Here is a 23,410-nt window from a genome sequence, read left to right as displayed (position 1 = left end):
AAATGTTCATAAAGAAATATGGCACTTTAAAGGTAAATACAGCAATTACGCACAATATCTACTCCAATCAGCTATGGAAGACTAAAGTCCCCATAAAAAGTATATATTAATTGTCACTTAGTGAAAAACTGTTTTCCCCTCGTTGACATTGATGTGTCAATCAGTGTACCGATTGAACAAATAGTTTTACTACAGTCAACTTAAGTTTTTACAAATAAATATGTCACATACTTGGTCTGGAGACTGCTTAGATGTTTCAGTTTGGGTTTCCTTTGAGGTTAAGTTACAATAATTTGTCTCATCACCCAAAGGCAGCATCTGGGCTTGTGACATCGAGTTTCCCACTGCTTAATGACTCATGGTTCTGAGTCAAATTCATGATTGTTACAGAAACCCATATTCAAAGATGGTGTTTGAACCCATAGGCAGGTATTTATTGAAAACACAAATAGAGAAAAAGGGGAGTATCAAACAAAGTATTGAGCTGGTGTGATGAACAGAAACCCGATGACAGTTCGTATTGATGTAGGGAGTGATTATCCTTGAAGAGCCACACACACAATTAGGAGACATTGGAGAGGAAACTTGGAGAATGTCATTGGAGTAGAACTTGGCAAGTCACAGGCAAGTCACAGGCAAGTCACAGGCAAGTCACAGGCAAGTCACAGGCAAGTCACAGGCAAGTCACAGGCAAGTGAGTCTGTATTCCATGGGAGACCAGACATTGATTGAGGAGTGAGTGGGACTTATATCGTGGTGCTGATTGGGATGTTGATGGAAGGCAGGTGCAGGTGATTAGCATTCGGGAGAGAGGGAAGGTTGTGTGTGGGGCCGGAGAGCCAGGTGAATCCGTGACAATGATACATTCTAAAGAATACAATTCTTCTTAACTACTATTTTCTTCTTATTTTCTAACTAATCAATATTATGTATTCCTCGAAAAGACTTAGTAAGAATTTTCTTATAAATGTGTTTCATGAATTACACTTAGGGACATTCTTACAAACTTCTTATAAGAACTTTTTTTTAATTATAATTATTATTAAGACGTTTTTTGGTGAATCTGGCACCCGTTTCTGATTCTGATTCCACTTCATGATGCTGGTTCCGTAACGATTCCATTCACGATTCTTTTAGTTCTTTTGAGGAAGCACCTTAACCCCCAATAATTAGTCGAGAGTGAATTCTAAACAAAAATAGTACAATATGCAACCAAAATGGTAACGTTTTCTTGTTTAAAATACCAATTATGAAAACAAAACTTTGTTCTAAATATGTAAGTAAAGAACTGCTCAGACCGAATCAGCAAGTGAGTCGTTAGGTCGATTAAAACAGATAACTCATGGATTTGAGAATAGTCCTTTTTGTAGTTTAATACAGTGTTCCAACCATATCAGTGAACAAATGTCATGTAAATCCTTCAGTTCGAGTATTTTGTTTTCAATTAACCAGTCCTAAAGAACTGCTTCACAATTCCCAACACCAAACCTTAAATCCCAAAGTCTAAGCAGACTGAATTAATAGAAGGCAAACTCATATTTTATTAGCCCACATTTTCCATAGCTTCCACCAGCCTGATTTAAAAGCCACAAGTAAAAGCAATCAAACAATCATGAATGTCACTCACTCTTTTAAAAGACTTCGGTGAAGTTAATGTGTCTAAGCATTTCAGCTAATCTCCCTGCACAGGCCGGTCAGTGGCAGTGTGTGCTGGTCCCTCTCATTCAACAAGGTCGGGTCACTGGCGTCTTTTCTAATGGAGAACGGACACTGATATGGCATTATTCACTTCCATCAAGTGCTACCTTATCCCATCTCTCATTCAAAGGAGAAAAGGGTTTTAAGACTGCTGGGTTGAAGCCAGTGGCATGCCACACTGCAGGCTGGTAAAAAGCAGACAATAAGGGCGTTTGTTCTTGGTGTACCCACCTGTGTAAGACCAGTCAACGTCCTCTGTGTATTTGTGCTGGCCCCTTATGTACGGCATGGCCAGATCTGGAATGGGAAAGATGAGGAGAGGAGTCAATGCATCAGTAATTTAGTGGTGCACAAATGCATGAGGCATAGTCTCCTGTACACTTCCAGACATCATATTACAAGTTACAATCATTATACAAGTACATTTTAAACATTCCTTGTACAGTATGTAAACTGAAATGACTTTAATGATTTAAATAATGGTTCAAATAACAATTCTTTTAGTACTTTTGAGGAGGATATATTAGGAAACATGAATTGCAATTTTCTTACTGGAATGACTGCTTTTAGCAGTCTGTTACCAAATGATGAGATGATTTAATGTTTTAATGGAACAGATTCTTGCAAATGGTGTTTACAAATACTTTAAAATTAATACCAGACAAACTGCAATGAAACTCATAATGTGTATCTTTAACTACCCATTGTCACAGCAAGAATTACTCTTATTTAATTGAATAGTCCTGGTCAACCAACAGCATTTGTGGCATAATATTGATTACCACAATAAATAATTTCGACTTGTACCTCCTTTTCTTAAAAAACAAAAACAAAAGCAACAATAAGGTTACAGTGAGGCACTTAAAATTAAAGTGGCCATATTTCTGGAGGGTTTAAGACAAATATATTATTAATAATAATTTTATTTATGCACACATTTTTCTTTTAAATCTTGTGTAACCAAGTTGTTTAAATCTACATTTTTACAGTTTCATGAAAATCATTTGGTTCTAGTATTTAAAAAAATAAAAATAAAAAAATGGTTCCCAACCCTATGAATATGGGAACATTGTGCTTTGATTTGGTTTAGTAAAGCAATACGTCTTAACCTCAATAGGGCTTATTGCTTATCGTCACCTTCCTAAAATAATGTCCTAAGTCAATTTTTGACCAAATCGTTTTTTTGCATAAATCATCTCCTCATGACGCTGCCACCGCTGATAAAATTTCTGAAAAACCTGAAAAAATTACTTATGACTATTTTAGGAAGGTGACGATATATAAAACCACAGCTATCATACTATGATAAAAGACACCAATGTTAAATAAATAGTTATTGAAGGGGGCCTGGGTAGCTCAGTGAGTATTGACGTTGACTACCACCACTGGAGTTACGAGTTTGAATCCAGGGTGTGCTGAGTGACTCCAGCCAGGTCTCCTAAGCAACCAAATTGGCCCGGTTGCTAGGGGGGGTAGAGTCACATGGGCTAACCTCTTCGTGGTCACGATTAGTGTTTCTCACTCGTGTGGGGTGTGTGGTAAATTGTGCATAGACTGCAGAGAGTAGCATGAGCCTCCACATGCCGTGAGTCTCCGTGGTGTCATGCACAACAAGCCATGCGATAAAATGTGCGGATTGACTGTCTCAGAAGCGGAGGCAACTGAAACTTGTCCTCCGCCACCCAGATTGAGGTGAGTAACTGCGCCACCACGATGACCTAGTAATTAGTGGGAATTAGGCATTCCAAATTGGGGAGAAAAATAATAGTATTAGTAATACAATACTAATCTACTTCTTTATCCGAAGAGCATTTAAATGCCAGATGAACGTTGTAGGATCGAGACAGAGTAATTGATACTGATTGCTTTGTATGCTCTAGTAGTGTGCAGGATTTTTATAATAGCTGTCATTATACAAAAATATTTGACCAAAGAATAATGCTGCAATTGGCCAATCAAAATCAAGTATTACAGAGAGTGGTTTAATAAGTTATAGAAACGTATGTCACATTATAATTACTTACACCTGAATAAAGCAAGTTGAGGCTTTTAAAATGATGTCATCATATTCATCAAGAGGTCTTTCATATTTCATTCTCTCTCATCACTCTCTCCAGTGTCTGTGGTGTAAATATCACTCTAAATGAAGGTGTGATGAGGGAAAGGTCATTATCATCACATGACAGACAGTGAACAGTCGTTGTGTGTCTGAAGTGCATTGTGATGTAATGTACCATGTGCGTGTGCATGTCTGTGTTTGCTATAACATATGTGAGTTCATACACACACACACACACACACACACACACACACACACACACACGTTGTGTTTCCATGTTTTATGGGGACTTTCCATAGACATAATGGTTTTTATACTGTACAAACTTTATATTCTATCCCCTAAACCTAACCCTACCCCTAAACCTAACCCTCACAGAAAACTTTCTGCATTTTTACATTTTCAAAAAACATAATTTAGTATGATTTATAAGCTGTTTTCCTCATGGGGACCGACAAAATGTCCCCACAAGGTCAAAAATTTCAGGTTTTACTATCCTTATGGGGACATTTGGTCCCCACAAAGTGATAAATACACGCCACACACACACACACACACACACACACACACACACACACACAGATAAAGAAACACCTGACTGGACAGATCAAAAGACATATGTCACTCTTGTAAAGGGAAAGTCGAGATAAAAAGACACATGACCACATACAGACACACAGTTGTTTCTCTGGCCCCATGTTTGTAGCCTTAATGGGATAGTTCCAGCATGCCAAATTGAAAACTGGCTATGCTGGACAAAGTCCAAGCGTCAGTGTGAAGATCAAATATAAGATGTTCTTCCAGGGGATTTAAGACACTAAGATGGCAAAAACCGATGAACCATATAAAAGTCATTTAAAGAGCATTTTAGCAGTCTAACCCCTTGACCTGAAAGCACTAACCCACCCACAGCCACCCCTGCCACAGCTATCCCTGCCTCACAGAGCCCATTACTCACTGAATGGTGACTGAGAACAACCACAATAGATCCTTTGATGACTTTTCCCACAGAACAGACCATTATTAGAAAGAATAAGAGTCAGATACAAGTTGTTCTCTAAAAGCTTCCACAAACACAAACACATCAGCGGGTGAGGGTCATCAAAATATATGTTTACAGGAAAGGAAAGTACCAACCCGGTGACTTTCAAAACGTTTTGGGGTTTGAATATCAGTACAAAATGTCTAATAACAGCCTCAGCTTGCAGATATCACTGAACCATACTGCATTATTTACAGTCAGTTTTCTTGTTCTTTTTTCTATTATTCTTTCTTTTGTATGCTATATACTGTATTGTATTATAATATCATAAATCTATTAATATACTAAACATCTCTTAAAGCTGTGTGGTCCAGAATAATGATGTCACTCCTACAAATGTGATGTCAGAAAGATAAATGCATTATTTGTGAAGGTGGAAATGTTACAGATTCCAGGACTGAATAGAAAGCTCTCAAAAATGCATTAAGGTTTTTAGGGGGGGACGGGACAATATAGATATATATTTTAATTTCAGTACAAGCAAAATGTAGTAAAGTTTAATTTTATATTCTATAAATAGGGCTGTCATTATTATGAAATTTGACTGATTATTAATTGCCACAATTCATATAATTCATCATATAATAATATAGGGAGTTTCTTTCAGGGCTTTAAAACCTTGGAATATATTGCACAGGGGTAGAATAAAATGAAAAATAATATTTTAAATACAAAAATATGTCTAATCTTTTGGGGTTAAATTTGGTCTTGGTTGACTTTACACTGTTGTTTTTGGCACCCAGCCAAAAATATAACATAATAAAATATAGTAATGGCTGTGAATTGATAAAAACATTTTAACTAAATAATCACACAGTTTTCTGTGATTAACCATGAATAATTATGGTACATTGTACATTAAAACAAACATTAAAATATAATCATAAATATATTTACTTTATATGTGGTCTACTAGAACTTGCAAGAAATTGGTAATAAGTGTGCACTGCTCAACACAATCAGTATCTGTGCTAGGATGTACAGTCAAGTCTGGTGGGTGCCTCCTTGAAATGTATATATGATAATTTTAGCCACAGGAAGTCTGGAAAAACATTAATGACGTTTCAGGAAGTGAAAAAAGTATACTCCATTAATTGCATTAATTAACATTAATGTTTTGAACAGTCAAATATGATGTAATATTACAATAACCCATTTAATTTCACAGCCCTAAATATAATATAATATAATACTATAATATAAGAATCCTGGCAAGATCAAATCATTGTGATCAGGTGATCATGTAATAATAGCGACAGGCTATAAATCATTAAAATGCAATGTGATGAATCGGGATATGCAAACTGCCTGATATTCCAATTTGTTTATTTTTTAAAGAAAACTACACTTTTTCAAAATACATCATTTGGATTACACACTAAACAGAGGTCATTGGATTCCAGTTCTGTCAGCCAAGAAAAGAAAGTTGAGGCTGCATGAGTACAGGCTCACCAAAACTGGACAGTTAAAGACTGGAAAAACATATCCTGAAAATAAAGGTTCTTTGGGGTTCTATATAGAACCCTAGAATTCTTTACTCAGTTCTATTTATAAAAGGCCTTATTGCACAAAAGGGTTCTTTTGGTTGACGAGTTCTTAATGTATGTATGTATGTATGTATGTACAGTATACACTATATAATTGAAAGTTTTGTTAATAAATACAGTTTGAACACCGCACTACTTTTGCATTTGCATTTCATACTGGAGAAAAAAAATTTGACTTTTACAATGTTCTTCTTCAGCTTTGAGAAGCATTTACAAAAATGATAAATGACACAAGATCAGATCCAATGTCCTTTCTCTTTTAGATGACAGATTTATCTTAGTATTAATATACAGTCTATTGTATGGTCTATTCTTGATTCATAATTCAACAAAAGATGCAAAAAATTGTGTTCATCATTAACAGCAAAAAACTTGAGCTTGAAGCGCTGGATATTTTTTGTCCTATCTACATTTAAACGGTCACAGAAAGTTGGTTGAGTTGAAAATTTGAGGGCGACATTAGCCTGGTTAGTAAGAGAAATAAATAAACTTGTTGACTTGTAGAAAATTCTTAGTGATATACTATATGAACTATTCAATTCACTTATCCATTAAATGTTATTCTGGTAATAAGATAAAAAAAAGACTTAAAAAGATTTAAAAACGAAACAAAAACAAATATTACGGTTGCAATTTGGGAACCCTAAAAGGTTCTATTGAACCTTTTCTCCTGGCTCAAAGAAACCTTTAGGGTTCTTTTGATGTAACCCTTAAAAAGGGTTCTATACAGAACCATATAGGGGTTCCAAATATGAAGCGAGCGATAGAATCTTTTCTTCTAAGAGTGTGGTCTGATAAATCTCAATATCTGCTGAGGTACACAGATGGTTGGCTGACAGAAGTGGAACTCGATGTAGTCCTCTGCTGTTGTAGCCCATCTGCCTTAAGTTAATTACAATTGTACTCATGGTTATCGGCGTTATCATAAACTTTGTCAGCTCGAACCAGTCTGGCCATTCTCCATTGACCTCTCTCATCAACAAGGCATGTCCAACTGCAAAACTGGCACTCACTGGATGTTTGTTTTTTTGGCAACATTCTGAGAAAATTCAAGAGACTGTTGTGGGCAAAAATACCACAAGATCATCAGCAGTTACAGAAATACTCATAAAAGCCCGCCTGGCACCAACAATCGTGACGGTCGAAAGCACTGAGATCATTTTTTCCCCATTCTGATGGCTGCTGTGAACATTGATTGAAGCTCATGACCCAAATCTGCATGATTTTATGCATTGCACTGCTGCCACACTATTGGCTGATTAGATAATCACATGAATAAGTAGGTCTACAGGTGTACCTAATAAAGTGCTCAGCGAGTGTAAATATGCTATATTTTAATGTATGCAAAGCTTTATATTTAAAAACATGGTACATCACCCATTTGTTCAAGACATTGCTTTTGTAAAAATAGGCTTTATGCTTGACAGTTTTGTGGATTAAATCCAAGTTGGCAGGGCGATTTCCCTGCAAATGAAAAATGCTCTTTTGCTCAGCTCGTCAAACAAAATCCTGCCCGTTTTCACAGAAGCACAGAATCATACTCTGAGGAAGAGCAGCGGCAACATTCTGAGCTTCTCTGGCTTGGGTCCATTTCACAGGCAGTGAAGGAAAAGCCTGCAGCAAATTAGATTAAAATTGCTCACAGTGTGATGTTAATGAGTCTATCGCCAATATAACAAGGCCTTGACTGTACGCCTCTTTCTAAAATTTCAAATCCTGTGTTCCCACCACTCTCTAAAGGATTATAAACAGATTGATAGATGGATAGAAATAGATGGATTTTTCATCCATTTCCCAGATAAATGAAACTATATGATTTTTCGATATTTAGACATTTAAATATATCAAAGCAAGGAGCCTTATTTAGAACAAATTTCATCAGTGCATTATATTTCAAAGAAAAAGTCTCTCAATAATATTACTATATAAAATAATCAAAATAAAGAACTTGTTCTGTCTCTGAAGTTACATTCCTTTTTAGTTGAGGTCACCTTCTCCACAACTACAACTTGCACTTTTCATGAATTTAATATTTTATGCACAGAAACTTTCCTTTGCATAAAATAAAACATTCTACAAAACCTTCTTTTACTTCTTGTAAACCTTGTTGTTTGACTAAGTAACCAAGTAAACTTGGTTGCAAACTTTGTTTATGTAGTAAGGTTTCTTAAATAAATTTACAGAGTGCAGAAAGAACTCTAAATAAGAACTCTAAATGTTGCAAAAATGTTGGCATACAAGTTGTTTACTACAACATTTCTGCAGTCACACGGACGAAGCAGAGTGGCTCGGAGGGTGGCTTTGACTAGGAAAGTCTGTTAGCATGCAGACTAACATGTGGTAACCATGTGTCCAGAGAGGAACCGTACAACGTAGGAAATGGATGGGGGAGGGCTCGTACCCGTCCTCTGCACTCTGTAAACGTCTCGAGTAATTCAAATAAATAAGAGGATTAGAAAAGTCTTGAAGAAGCCGGCCAGCACACCATATATATATACTAAAGAACGAAACACAAGACCTTAAATCCAAGCCCCCCTCTTTGGCGTGTCACTAAATAACTTCCGACACAGAGTTCCCTCCCCTCGTCTTGATGAAACGCAGGCTGTGAATTGGCCTGTAACCTGTTTTGTGAGTAAGTGGTAGAGGTGTTTGTTGATGGTCTCATATGGTGGAGAACACCTGTTGGACATTGAGAGGGAACTCAGGGGATCGAAGAGTCATGCAGTAAATTCACAGGCAGGAGTTGTTCAAACTGACAGCTAATTGAATCATGACATATGCTCCCAAGGGCACGGATTATATTTGGATCCCCAGAGTTAAGGGGTGGAAAACAGCCAGTTGGGTCATAATTGAAGACAGAGTAAAGTTTAAAGCTCCATTATAAAGGGACGGAGTTATAGAGTAGGTCTAGGAATAGGGGAAATACCAAGTAATTTTTCAAAGGCCCAAAATTATAGATGCATTATGTTGATAGGAGAGATACTGCAAATAATAAGGCATATTGGTTTTAACTATATCTAACTTATCCTTGCCTAGACAACAGAAAAAGTGGCACACCTTACCCTGGGTTGAGAAGTATTTTAAGAATAGGGCTCCTCAATTGTTCTTTACAGCACTTTAGGTTTGTCAAAGAAGCCTATTCTTATTAAGAACCATTTTTTGCTGTACAGGGTCAGAGACAATTTAGCAGAGTTGGGCCACTTCTATTAAAATTAATGGGAAAATTGGAACATCCAACGGTCAATGGATGTAGAGAGGAAGTCCTGCCTTACAGGTGAAAGAGCCAATCACCTTTTAGATACAGACATAGCCTGTCAATCAATTCAAGAATTCTCTTGTATGCTTGTTAGATTTACAAGTCAGGATTTCTTTAGGTAAGGTAAAGAAGGTAGGTTCAGGAGGTAAAGAAGCATAATTTATGATTCCAGCGTTGCTGATTTGAAATATGTTCTTTGATCGTAATGTTGCTCAACCATTTTGGAGTAGTCGGTCTTGTTCCCCATTACAGTAGATAGGAGCTGCACCATCATGAATGGAAATAGCTTCCCAGAAGTGTTCCAAAGATGGCCGTCAGTGAACTATCTTGCTAGAAAGACTTTGATAGGTCCTTGAATTCTTGTTCAACATATGGGCATGTGTGAGCTCCAGTTTCGGGGGAAATGTCCACAGAGTGATGCAAAAAGCTAATTGTATTTTTAATTGTAAAGGATGTATTACAGCAATGCATATTTTGATGGTACACTAACTCCAAATCCCAACCCTAAACCTAACCGTTAGTGGAGTAAAAATTTAATCGTGGAGTGAAAAATACAACATCAGAATCACGGTCATTGTTTATGTGAACATGCTTACTTCCTGGTTTCAACGGGACCATAAACCATGTCTCAGAGTAGCGCTAAAGGAAAATCTCTTCACGCTTGAACTGACGCAAAAATGTCTGTTAGGTGATGGCACTTATGTAGTTCGGCTGAATGGGGTTTTAGGGTACATAGACTGGGGAAGGAACATGTTGATGGGAAGGAACGTGTTGATTTCCTGTGAGACCATGTCGCACACTTATTTTGGTTAAAAATGTTATTCTTACATGGAACACAAAGCTTTGTTTCACACAAAAAGCTATTGTATGACTTCAGAAGACTTTTAATGTTCTATTTGGAAGGTCTTTTTTATGATTATAGATTAACGTTGTTTGGTATAAATGCCCATGTGGTACATTTGCCCTTGTGTGAATGACATAGAAACAGACGGAGAGAGAATTCTCATATACGAAACTCCATATACAATGTATGTCTTCGTGCATGTGTTTGTACCAGGCAGTCTTTTCAGCTGTTGTTTCAGAGGTCAGAGGGAAAGTGACGTGGTCCGCGTGAGAATGTGGTGACTGTGGCTGAAGGTAGTAATGCCAGTGAACAGCTGGGGGTTTATACCTTCTCTGAGACCATGGCCCAGTTCTCATATACTGCCCTGGTTCCAAAAGTTCCCATAAACTCTGAAACTTACTTATCCAACTCTTTAAGTCTTAAAAATGTTCTTTTATCACAGCATATGTCTCAGTGGAGGCTCTGAGACTGGACTGATCAAGGTCAAGTTGTTAGGGGAGGTGGGGAATTATAATAATATAAACTTTTTTTAATTTAATTGTTTTACTCAATATTTTTTTATGTGTGAAAAAACAGCAGCACAATACTAGGTTGTCATTGGTGGTTGTCATGCCATTGCTATGCTTTTGCTGAGGTGTTCTAAATGGTTGTTGCCATGTTGCTATGCGGTTAATAGGGTGTCGTCGGTGGCTGTTATGGCATTGCTATGCTGTCTCTAAAGGTGTTCTGATTAGTTGTTGGCATGTTGAAATGCGGTTGTTAGGGTGTTGTAGGTGGTTGTCATGCCGTTTCAATGCTGTTGTTGAGGTGATTTGTGTGGTTGTTGCTGTGTTCCTATGCTGTTCCTAGGGTGTTGTGGGTGGTTCTATACACTTGTCACTTCCTGTTTCTGTTGCTGCTGGCACCTAGCTCAAGTCTAGCTTTTTTTTATAGCATTGTTTATCTTTCCGTTTCAGTGTTTAATCTTTAATCTGCTATTTTTCAGCATGCATCTTTTTTTTCTCACATTAATCTCTTATTGTGATTCAAATATGTGCATCTTTCCACAAGGATCCGTTTTCTATTTTATTGCTATTAAACTGTGTGCATTTATGTTACACAGATTGTTGTATCGATCTCAAAGCGCCGCTTATCAAGCACAACCATAACAACAAACAATTGCATGAAAGATTCACATCAATCTCAAACCCACTCTGCACAAGAACCACCACAACAACAGCAAACAATTGTGTGAGGAATTCACATTGATCTCAAACACTCTCTAATCCAGAACAATCAAACAACAACAGCAATTGTGGTAAGACATGGCATCCGCTCATATTATTGCTTCCTACATTACATGCCACATGTTTACTACAGCTTCTTCCATCAGCAGAGAGGGATTTACAGGTGATAAATATAAGGAATTAGTCAGGATTAAGACATCATTAAAGTCTATTTCGATGGATTGCAGAGGATGAACTGATACCAACTCCAACTATAAGACATGGAATACTTCATATGACATTGCCTGAACCATGGCCTCACCAAAATGACCTGCCGGTTGAACCGTGACGCACCTCACTGATCTCTGCCTGCATCACCTTGCTCTAATGATGGACTACACTCTTATAATGGAATACATAGACTATCAATTAATTGCCAACAAAAGGCTTCATCAGCCAACTAACAAAGGACAATTGCATCTATGTGAACATCTGCAGTTAATCCAAGATGAACTTCAAAGACATTAGTCATTAATCTTGCAGATCATACAAAATCTTTGGCTCTTAACACTTACTTAGTTTACTAATTTCAAACCATGACTTGCACTGCAGATAAATAACTAATATTGGCATTATATTCATGATGTTATCCAGAGGGGAATTGGCCCCCACAATGAGTCCCAAGGTTATTTTTTTCTCCATTAACCAACATCTTTGAGTTTTGTGATCCTTGCCACAGTCGCCTTCAGCTTGCTCACTGGTGTTCTAAATACAATCATTATTTAATTATTTATTTTTATACCCAATTTACAATCATATTTAATAAACGACACAATGTCAACTCTAAGACTTTATAGATATGTAAACGCTATACAAATAAAAATTATTTGATTGTCATGACGTTGCTATGTGGTTGCTGTGGTGTTCTGAGTGGTTGCTGTCTTGTTGATTTGCAGTTGATAGTGTTTTGCTACAGTTGCAATCAAAATAATTCAACCCCCCCCAAGCATTAAGTATTTATGATAAGCTTTTCTGATGACCCAGAATTTTTAAACATTACATCTATATCAGTTGAGCGGTACATTCAAAGTCATAGTATAAATATATAACCTAATATTTCTAAATAGCAGGATTTTTTTTTAAATACAGCCATAATTATTCAACCTGACTATGTGACTGACGCCATGGATTCTTTAAGGTCTGGCCATTTTGGCAAAAATGTGATGCCTTCAATGTGTAAATTGAAGCTCGATGATCACTGGACTTTCCAGCTAGACAATAACACCAAGGATACATCCAAGATTGCATTAAAAATCTTTGTTGGGATTTCAAGGAAGCAGTGGCAGCACAGAAACCAAATAATGTCAATGAGCTGGAAGCTTTTGCTCATGAGAAATGTGTAAAAATTCCAATAGAGAGGTGTCCGAAGCATCTGAACACTTATCTGAATATTTGTTTTGATGTTATTAAGGGTAAAGAGAGAAATAAATATTTTTTATTTAAAAATTTGGGCCAAATGAACTCTACTCAAAATCATTCAAATGTGTATTCAAAACTTACTTTGACTATTTACTGCGGTTTTAGTTGATGTGCTTTAATTCTCATCACCGGAACGTATTGCTGGTCAGGGGGGGTTGAATAATTTTGATTGCAACTGTAGGTAGTTGCTTACTGGCCCAAATCAAAGAGCTCAAGTCATTATGATATTATAACTGAAATAATTTCCCAGGTACAACCCAGTAAATATATTTGACAGCAAAAAAAGATGAATTTTACAATCATACACGAATGACAACAATAACCACTGTGTCTGACAATATATAATATCAGCAGAGCTGCTTATGTTAATTCACAATGCTTTTATCTGGGCTGGTAGCAGCATATCCGAGCAGGAGACACTCTCCATTCCCTGTTAGGACAAGCCAAAGGAAACTCCTTGACAACAGACAAAACCTCCGGTGGCGTTCAGACATTGTAACTTCCTCCTCAGCCTCCCTTATTGCCACGCACACCAACACAGATCCGACTCGTGCTCAGTTCAAAAAGGGATCCAAATTCACCAAATTAAAAACTTTTCTAGATCCTTCCTCACCTCACTGCCTTGGAACAAGCCACTGCCAGAATGTTGCCTTTTATGACTGTATCATACTGTCTGCAGATTAATAGAGCTCCAGTCCCACATCATGAGGTCAAGAGGAAGAGATATTTACTTTTTCCTTCCGCTTATACAGCCTTTAGCCCTATTACACCAGTTCTATTGTCTCATCTCTTAACATTTACTTCAAGGATAAGGACAAGTTCTGTAGAATGGCAGCAAATGCTTACAGAATTAATCACGAAATGGGATTTTTAAAATTATTCTCTTGCATTCAAGTCTGTTTTAAAAGTATAGCCACAAAATTGCACAATTTTTCATCGTATACCAGATTACAGAGTTTACCGACGTTACATCGACAATGAAGTTGTAATGTTGGATATAACTTTACACAGATGATGTAATTAAGCATTTTTTCACACTAAAGTCATATTAACATGTATATTTCTTACCTTTTGTGGCTATACTTTTGAAACCGTGTGTATTTTAACGTTTATGGACTGGCCTCACTTCCATTGTAACTTTAATCTAATCGCACACATGGTAAGCAGTATGACCACTGAAAAAAGTGCAAAGGAAATTGAATGAAATGAAGACGGCTGGCCATCTTGGTGCTTGCCCAGATTTGTTCTGTATGAGGGCTCCTGTTTAAAGGAGATTGTATTTCTTCAACAGTAAATGGCTTTTCTCTGGGGAACTAAAATGAACAGGCAGCACATTGTTTTAATGCAGGTTTAATGAGATACATTATTGTTGATGTTCTGTATTGATATGAGTACATCGATAGTTCAGGAATGTGCTTAAAATACTTGTGGTACCTTGGCAACAGGTATACTCATATCATGAATTTATATACATTTTATAAAGCACTTTTAAAGTCAACATAAAAAGGTGTTCATTTTACGTACGTATTGTTATGCATTTTCAAGTAAACAGGGTATTCAAGTGGAGGTCTACCGAAAGTGGATTTAGCCGATACCGATAACTAAGGTGGTGGAAAAGGCAGATAATCAAATAATCAAGAAATGTTTTTGAAGAATGTTAAATAATTGGGGCCTGGATAGCTCAGTGGTAAAGAAACTTGCTACCACCCCTGGAGACATGAGTTTGAATCCTAGGGCATGCTGAATGACTCCAGCCAGGTCTCCCAAGCAACCAAATTGGCCCGGTTGCTAGGAAAGGTAGAGTCACATGGGGTAACCTCCTTGTGGTTGTTAAAATTTGGTTCGCTCTCGGTGGGGCACGTGGCGAGTTGTGCGTAGATTGCCGCGGGCCTTCAAACACGCTATATCTCCGTGGTAACACGCTCAACGAGCCACATGATAAGATGCTCGGGTTGACGGTCTCAGATGCGGAGGCAGCTGAGATTCATCCTTCACCTTGCTACTCTCTCCAAATTTGACTGGCTTATGTACAAGGCTAGATGAACTGATTTATTTGTGGATCCACTCAGCTACGCTGTATGTTCACGGTTCATATGATATAAAAAAAATGTTTGTTTTACTTATATTAATACATATTGCAGACCAGTTTTGAATTGAAATGAAATTTGATACACAAACATATGTTCATATGGTTCATACAATATTAAAAAAATGTTTGTTTTATTGTTAAATATCAAATAAATCAATAAAATTTGAATATTACCTTCCAGCATTTAAGAGTGGTTAAATATTTCCTGCCATATGAGTGATCAGTACTCACCAATAAGTAGGATAATACATGGCTTGCATTGACACATGGCAACATTATCATATGGTGTGACACTATATCATTTGGTGTGACATTCCAAATTGTGAAAATAACATACCTTTATTAATGATAAAACCTGAAAATATTCATGGAATATATAGAAAATAGTATCAGCAAGAGTCACAAATATTTTTATAATTTTCTAGCAAGTTTTGTCACAATAAATAGAAAATATGTTGAAAGACCGACGGCATAGGTCTCACATTGAGCAATGTTTTAGAAAATAATACACAAATTTAATTAATTTTCACAAAACTATAATGGATCACAGTTTAGTTATGATAAATGACTTTGATAAAGTGAGTAACTTAAGAAAGGTATAATCCATTTTCAGTTTATATACAATTATTTTCATGTCACACCATATGACGATTGTACGCACTAATACAACAAATTGTCACATAAATTCTGATTCCAATTGAAAATTTTGAAACAACATATGTTTCTATAAAGATGAGAGTTAGTAGAACAAAAGTCAACCATTTTTATGCCTGTTATTTGAAATTTTTGAAAAAACACTTTTTTATGGTATATATATGTCACTGACCCACATATCACCAGATGTGGTTAAATGAGGAATAAGGTTTATTATTAGTTGGAGAAGTTGGAGCATGTACTAATTGGGAATGTTTCCATATAGCATTTTTCATCGCATGCCCTTGCTTCAAGTAAGATTAATTAATTATCTAATCAAAATAGCACTGTCCACAGAGAAACACTGAGGAATAATTTTAAATAAAACTATCGACAACTATCAGCATAGATTTGTCCATAACCGCTCGTTCCAAAAAGCAACTATCGGCACAAATTAATCTGTATAACCGATCAGTCTACCTCTATATTCACGCACGCAAAATAAATGTAGGTCGGGAATACATTTTATCCATTGGGAATTTCTTGGATTTTTGGAGGTATTAGAATAATATCATCAATTACATATAAATTGGAAAGGCACATACTCTGACCATAAATAAGGTTCCCTCAAGGCAAAAGACATCAAGTTCTACTTAAACTTTTGAGGTTGATTAAATCATATAATATCACCTTTCTAGTCCACTTAATATTTAGACCAGCTCTATTTATTATGCAAGTCTCAGTATGTAGGATGACATAACAGTCAAAACCAATATTGCCTGAGGCTGCATTAGACATAATCAGACTCTCTAAATGAACTGTAACAGCTAATTGCTTTCATTCTGCACAGCAGAGTTGCAGACACCCACAGTGGTAACACTCATTTTCTGGGTGGAAAAGAGACAGGGATCTGTAAAGAGATGCACATTTGTGTTTCATAAGCGTATAGGCAGATTTAATTGTAGTGAATGTAGTGTAATTACAGTAGAAATCAGAAAGCCACAATTTAAAATAACAAACTCCCAACACGGCCTCATCATAATTTGTACAAGATGCCAAAATCGTAAGATATTGTACAATATTTATGCCCACAAAGACAAAATCAACAAACAAAATTTAAAATTGATAAAATACAGGCATAACTTTTCAGATAGCCTCCTATATCAACACTTTATTTAATGAAAGGAAACATCACTTAACAAATTTGGTGACACATTCCATATGCATTTATGCAATACAAATGACTAATGTATGTCTATAACCTGTAATAAGCTTTCGTTTAATAATAAGGTTACGTTTACAGTAAGGATGTGCAAAACTACCAATTTTCATAATAAACTAGTCTATGGGTTGTCTGAACTACTAGTCGACAAGTCGGTTTTAAGGAACCCATGTATAATTAGGCTCCTTTATGTTCACGTGACCCCGATCAGAAGCCTTTCAGAGGGATATAAGGATGCCACGTGCAGAACTGTTAAGCACAGCAAGCCATCATCATGCAAAAATGCTCTCTGAGAAGTGGCATCTCTCAAATCATTTGAGAATTGTGTCTCCTATTTAAACAACCAAAACTAAAAATATAAAAATGAACATTCCAGGTTCGATACAAGTTAAGCTCAGTCAAAAAATTTATTTTGACTTGTCCCTACTTTTCTTTAAAAAAAAAAAAAAAAAAAAAAAAGCACAAATCTGGATTACTGTGAGGCACTTACAGTGGAAGTGAACTGGGCCAATTCGACAAAGGTATAGCCACAAGACATAAACTAGATGCGTGTTAACATGATTTTAGTGTGAGAAAATCGGTTACTAACATTTCTGTGTAAAGTTATAGCCAATTTTACAACTTTGTTGCCATTACGAAGTAATGTAAACCCTAAAACAACTGTAAAAATGACATATAAACAAATTTACTGTTCAAATAATACATGAGTTTTAACAGAGGAATTAATGCAAGTACTTGTATAAAATTATAAGCTCACATTTCTGCCTTTAAACCCTCCAAAAGTTGGCTCCATTCACTTCCACCTGAAAGACTTGGAACAGCATAGCATAAAGGGAATAAAAATGCATTGATGGACAACAAAATAATAAAGTTAAGTCTCTTTGGCATAAGCCCCAGTTTGACAGTCTGGGCAAATTTAAGTGAACCGTCAAATCCTGCCGGGAAGACGGCAGGGGCGAGGAGCCTATAGTACACCCATCGGAAGAAGACTTGCTGGTGGTGGTGGTGGTGGTGGGAGGGGTGGTTGCCACGTTGACACCTGCCGGCAGCAGAGTGGTTGGTCTCCCTGGCAGAACTACCGCTTATGCTTCCATTTCCATTGTAAGTGTCTTGCAGTAACTTTGATATTTGCTTTTTTTTTTTTTTAAAGAAAAGTAAGGACAAGTCGAAATTCATTTTTGTGGTAATCAACATGCTGTTGATTGAGCTTAACTAGTAATGAACCGGGAATATTCCTTTAATGTCAGAAGTCAACCCCACTAATCGGTTGTTGGATGATTAGTTGACCACCCTGGCACACACCTAGTTTAAAGTTTGGGTAAGGGGATACACTTTATGTATAGGTTTGGGTCTGGGGTTAAACATACAAAAAAATCAAATAAGAAAACTCATTCAAAACCCAATGTTTTTTTTTCATGGTACACAACAGTGATTTTCCTATGAAAATCATGGTTAGGTCTAGATTTGAGTTATGGGTTAAATTGAGGAAAAATATAATAATAACATAGTTTGTTGGTTTACTTATTTTCTATATGGGAGTAAATGTTTTTATACTAGCCAAGTCGTACTTTTTTTACCATCTTACTATCATTACGACTTGTTTTGAGACCGGATTGTAGGGGGGACGTTCTCAAATCACTTCACACACATTCAACAAAATTAGTGACAATACACGAACCAATGTTCGCAATTTCTTCTCCTCTACCTTTACACTTGCCTTGTTTAACCTTTCGCAGGCACAGCAGCACTTCCTGAATGCAGCTTTCCACAGCCCAAACTGTTTAGTCAGCGTCAGGTGTGCTCACAGCTGCACTAATGTAAACAAAGATGTCTCGCGCGCACCAGTTTCAAATGGAATTTCAAATTTAGTACAGAAATTTCGGTCTGTTCCTCACCCAACACTATCAAATGGCTTAATAAGAATTTAAATATAGGCACGAGTGATAAGAATGACTTTTTTGAGATGAGTGTGTGAGTGCGTGAGAAGCAATTGTCTGGCAGAGAGATGTGCAGGAGCGGGCGATCGTATGGCGGAGAGAGTGTTCCGCGACCGCTATCGGCCCTTCAATAAAATATAACTTGTGGAGAAATGCAGTTGGTGGACATTCTGATGTGGGCTTAGGCACGTACATATTAATCAAGGGGTACATTATTGTCCAGAGCTCCGCTTCCGAAACAACGCAAAGATAGTAAAGTCACGTGGTACCTGTTACTTTTCTCAGCGCTGGCCAGGATGGGCCAATCACAGTAAATTATTATTATTGGAAGTTTACTGGAGATTAAAAATGCTTGTATAGATACTGCTGAAACGGATTTCCATTCACAGAAATTAATTCTTGCTATTCGTTTTTATTAAAAGGATCTATTCAGTGTAAAATATATCCAATTTTGCAATTTGTTCATGCCCAGGGGTTTGTCCTGCAGCAGTATCAATTTTCATTATGTTTTTATATGTATTTAAAGTATCTAGGTAAGTAAAATGTTTAATATATTTATGTAACACAAAGCATGCATAAAATAACAATTCTAATTGTGACAAATGTTTATTCATTCACATCTTTTTACAATGAAGTGTACATTTTAATTTAGTTTTCACAGTGTTTTTAAACTTTTTTTGTGAAATAACATGCAGTCAATGCAGTTTATCTTGTATATTTAAATCAAGTTTTTTCTTGTGTCAAAGGGGGTATGAGAACCACTGAGTTAACCAAAGTCCATGGAAATCTGAACAGTTATATGGTCGCAAAAACATATTAATAATCTAATTTAAGTGATAATTAATGGGAGCAGAACTTAAAATGTTTAATAGCATATTTCTGCAGTCCAAATTTGAGTTAATGTTATGTGTCACAGGGTGTGACAATTTGACTTTAATGCCCGTCACTGTCAGATAATCTGTGATAATGAATTGCTTTTGGATTGTGTGGGTAAATCAATCAAATCAAATCGAATCAATCAATCTTTCACTGCCACTCACTCGATAAACAGAGATTAAACTGTATTTCCAGATCACCACCTCCCATGCTATAGCTATTTTGTTGAGGTACATGAGAGGGTCACCCTGGTGTGAAGCGATCAATCAACTGTTTGGTGGGTAGAACCAATACCTCTTCCCGGCACGTCACCCTGCGGGCTCTCAGTCTCTCTATCTTCCTGCTGCTAGTACTAACGGATGAATGGGCGTCACAGAGACAAAAGCAGCACACAACAGGCTTCCCCTGCCCTCACATCCAACAACAGGGTGTAACATGTGCCAGCGCACTCGTGTCACACACGGACATAAACCTGATGGCACAGCTGCCCTTTTAAATCCTGTACAGGGAATCACTAGGAGTGATACAAAATTTTAGACTGATTTGTGCAAATGTAGAAAGGACAATGGTCTATTGTTGCAGGACAGAGATCAAATTTGAGGGAAGGAGACTTTTAAATCACATTTAAGGGTGAGCACAGGGCATCAGAGGTGCAGATGGCTTACACATCCAGTAAAACTATCAGATGGCCCAGTAAAACACACTGCTCGATATTTCCCCACCATGTCAATTTACATTTAATTCGGCAGGATGAACAGAGACAGAAAGATTAAAAGACCACCATAGTGGTGATCAGGTGCCTAAATGCAAAGAGCCAAAATCTGTCCAACTGAAAAAAAGTCCTTGAGTAATTGTAAACTAAATATCTTGCAAAGCATGAAAAAAATAATTTACTGTAACACCAAGGTAGTTAAATAAACATTAAGGCAATTCTTTCCAAATAAGTTGACTGCATAATGAACCAACAATGCACTTGACATTTATTCACAGATTTATTTTTGAACAACAGACATCTACAAAAACTTGATTTTGGATTGCTGTCCTTTACACTCACGGAGCACATTATTATGAACACTATGGTCCTAATAAAGTGCCCGAAGTGGTCTTCTGCTGTTGTTGCCATCTGCCTCAAGGTTTGATGTGTTGTGTGTTCTGAGATGCTATTCTGCTCACTACAAATGTACTCGGTGGTTATCTGAGTTAATGTAGCCTTTCTGTCAGCTCGAACCAGTCTGGCCATTCTCTGTTGACTTCTCTCATCAACAAGGCGTTTCCATCCGCAGAACTGACGTTCACTGGATGTTTTGTTTTTGGCACCGTTCTGAGTAAATTCTAGAGTCTGTTGTGTGTGAAAATCCCAGAAATACTCAAACCAGCCCATCTGGCACCAATAATCATGTCATGGTCCAAATCAGTGAGATCCCATTCTGATGGTTGATGTGAACATTAACTGATGCTCCAAACCAGTATCTGCACGATTTTATGCACTGCACTGCTGTCACACCATTGGCTGATTATATAACCACATGAATAAGTAGGTGTCCAGGTGTTCCTAATAAAGTAGTGTATAACAGAAAATAAACACAATATCTTAAACATGAAATATCCTATATAAATCCTTAAATAACCAAACATGTAACTATATCAGTGGTTTTCATCTGAACAAAAATGGGTCATAGGTCTGTTCTGATCATAGTCAAGGACAGCAGGGAAAACAATCCAAATGCAAATAAGAAAATGCAATAGACCATTTAATCATGCTAATCAAAAGCTTTTAAAACGGAGGAGAAAACACATATTTCTGTGGTTATGTTAGGTTATGTGACATCATCTTCATCTTTTCATAAACCAAAATATTTATACATTTAAATGTTTAATTTTAAGGACATTTTGTTTACTTATGTACAATAAACAATTTTTGTACTACGTTGCATCATCCCTTGCTGCTCATAATACAAATCTGGGCCCTGAAGCAAATCTGTTGAGAACCACTGACCTATACAACCAAATATTTAATATATAACATTTTGCAATTTGATCATTTAATTTTATAACGCAGCACCTAACTTAACAAGTACTTATAAAACCTCTGATTCAGACACTCAACAGACATTCAAATGTCTTCAAAACCCTGAGATTGCAATGCTTTTTGTCTTAAAAGACTGAAATGAAACATAATACCCTAAAATTCTACTAAAAATACCAAACATCTCCAACAGAATGATGCATATGATGTATAGTACAGTATAATGCAGCAATATACTTATCATTTATTCATAAACCTGTGTATTCACTTAACAAAACACTATCATCTTTTGAAAAGCTGATATAGGACTAATATGAAGCATAATGATTTGAACTTTTACCAAAAATATAAATCATCTGCAAAAGATTGATTTAAAAAATAATAAATGCATGCATGCACAACCTGTAGAAGCAAAGCTCTTCAAACTACTTTAGGCATCGTGCACTCGTGCCGAAAACGCAACATATTTATACATATCAATCACTCTGATGTCTTTCACACTCATTACTGTATTTACTTCTTACCTATTTGACAGATGAGCCACAGTTGAGCGATGAGCAGATGCGATCTGTCTCTGATCACACGCATCTTCAGGTTGCACGCGCTCAAGTTCAGCGCAGAGAGAACGAGCATCTATTGATAACGCAATTGCACAACTATTGCACTGTTACCGTGGATCCATGACAGTGTTTCATATAACCGCTTCTTTCCCACGCCAGAGCTTCATTCACAATGATCACAGAGCGCGCGCGAGGAGAGACGCTGCGTTCACGCGCCACCCACTGTCCACTCGCTCGTGCGTAGTCAATCTCCGGATTACAGTCCGCGGTGCTTTACAAACACATGGTGTTTGAAGTGCAAAATTTCATCAATCATAATATGATGATGAGGGCTTTACCGACATGCTATTTGCGTGTTTGGTGATTTATGTGTACACTGTGTGCATGCATTTCGATCATGCAGTATAATTGATTGGAAAGGAACTGCATGTTGAAAGCTGCCTGTTGCTCCATGTTACACATGATGAATTGTTTTTATCAGTGTCCATATATATGGGCCACACACACATATACATATAAATATGTGTATATATATATATATATATATATATATATATATATATATATATATATATATATATATATATATATATATATATGATCGCCAATTAATTCATTTGGAATGCACTTAAGAAACATTACTATGGATTTAATCAAGAAACGTCACCAGCAATGTATCTAGGGATTTTTTTTCAGTCAGCTACTGTGATATATGGCATTAATAAGCATGGTTAAGCTCCACCTCACCAAAATTGTAACACCTTTGAAATGGCTTCTACTCGGCATGTATGGTAACATCCTTGTTTCAGAACCAAAGCTCACAGAAACACACTGTTTCTACACTCTATTGTTATGCTTTCTCCCAAATTTACATAATTTATGCAGGGCACCTACTTCACTTGCTGGACAGCTTTTATAAGGGTGAACTTGTATACAG

The 23,410-nt window shown here is 36.7% G+C and overlaps 1 protein-coding gene across 2 annotated transcripts in view; it reads right to left on the bottom strand.

Annotated features, from left to right (window-relative positions):
• LOC127637705 (receptor-type tyrosine-protein phosphatase zeta-like) overlaps positions 1-22,619 on the bottom strand; it is a 49,039-nt gene extending 26,420 nt beyond the window's left edge. For both annotated transcript variants that reach the window (XM_052118922.1, XM_052118923.1), the window contains exons 1-2: positions 22,438-22,619; positions 1,930-1,995 (exon numbers count right to left, since the gene is read on the bottom strand). In XM_052118922.1, coding sequence (XP_051974882.1) covers positions 1,930-1,995; positions 22,438-22,546 — 175 coding nt within the window. In that variant the 5' untranslated portion in view covers positions 22,547-22,619. The remainder of the gene's footprint in view (positions 1-1,929; positions 1,996-22,437) is intronic.
• Between the last annotated feature and the right edge of the window lie 791 nt (positions 22,620-23,410).

The sequence above is a fragment of the Xyrauchen texanus genome, chromosome 45 (genome assembly GCF_025860055.1).
Source record: "Xyrauchen texanus isolate HMW12.3.18 chromosome 45, RBS_HiC_50CHRs, whole genome shotgun sequence".
NCBI lineage: Eukaryota > Metazoa > Chordata > Actinopteri > Cypriniformes > Catostomidae > Xyrauchen > Xyrauchen texanus.
The sequence above is the reverse complement of the archived record's forward strand: the minus strand, read 5'-3'. Positions and strand labels throughout refer to the sequence as shown.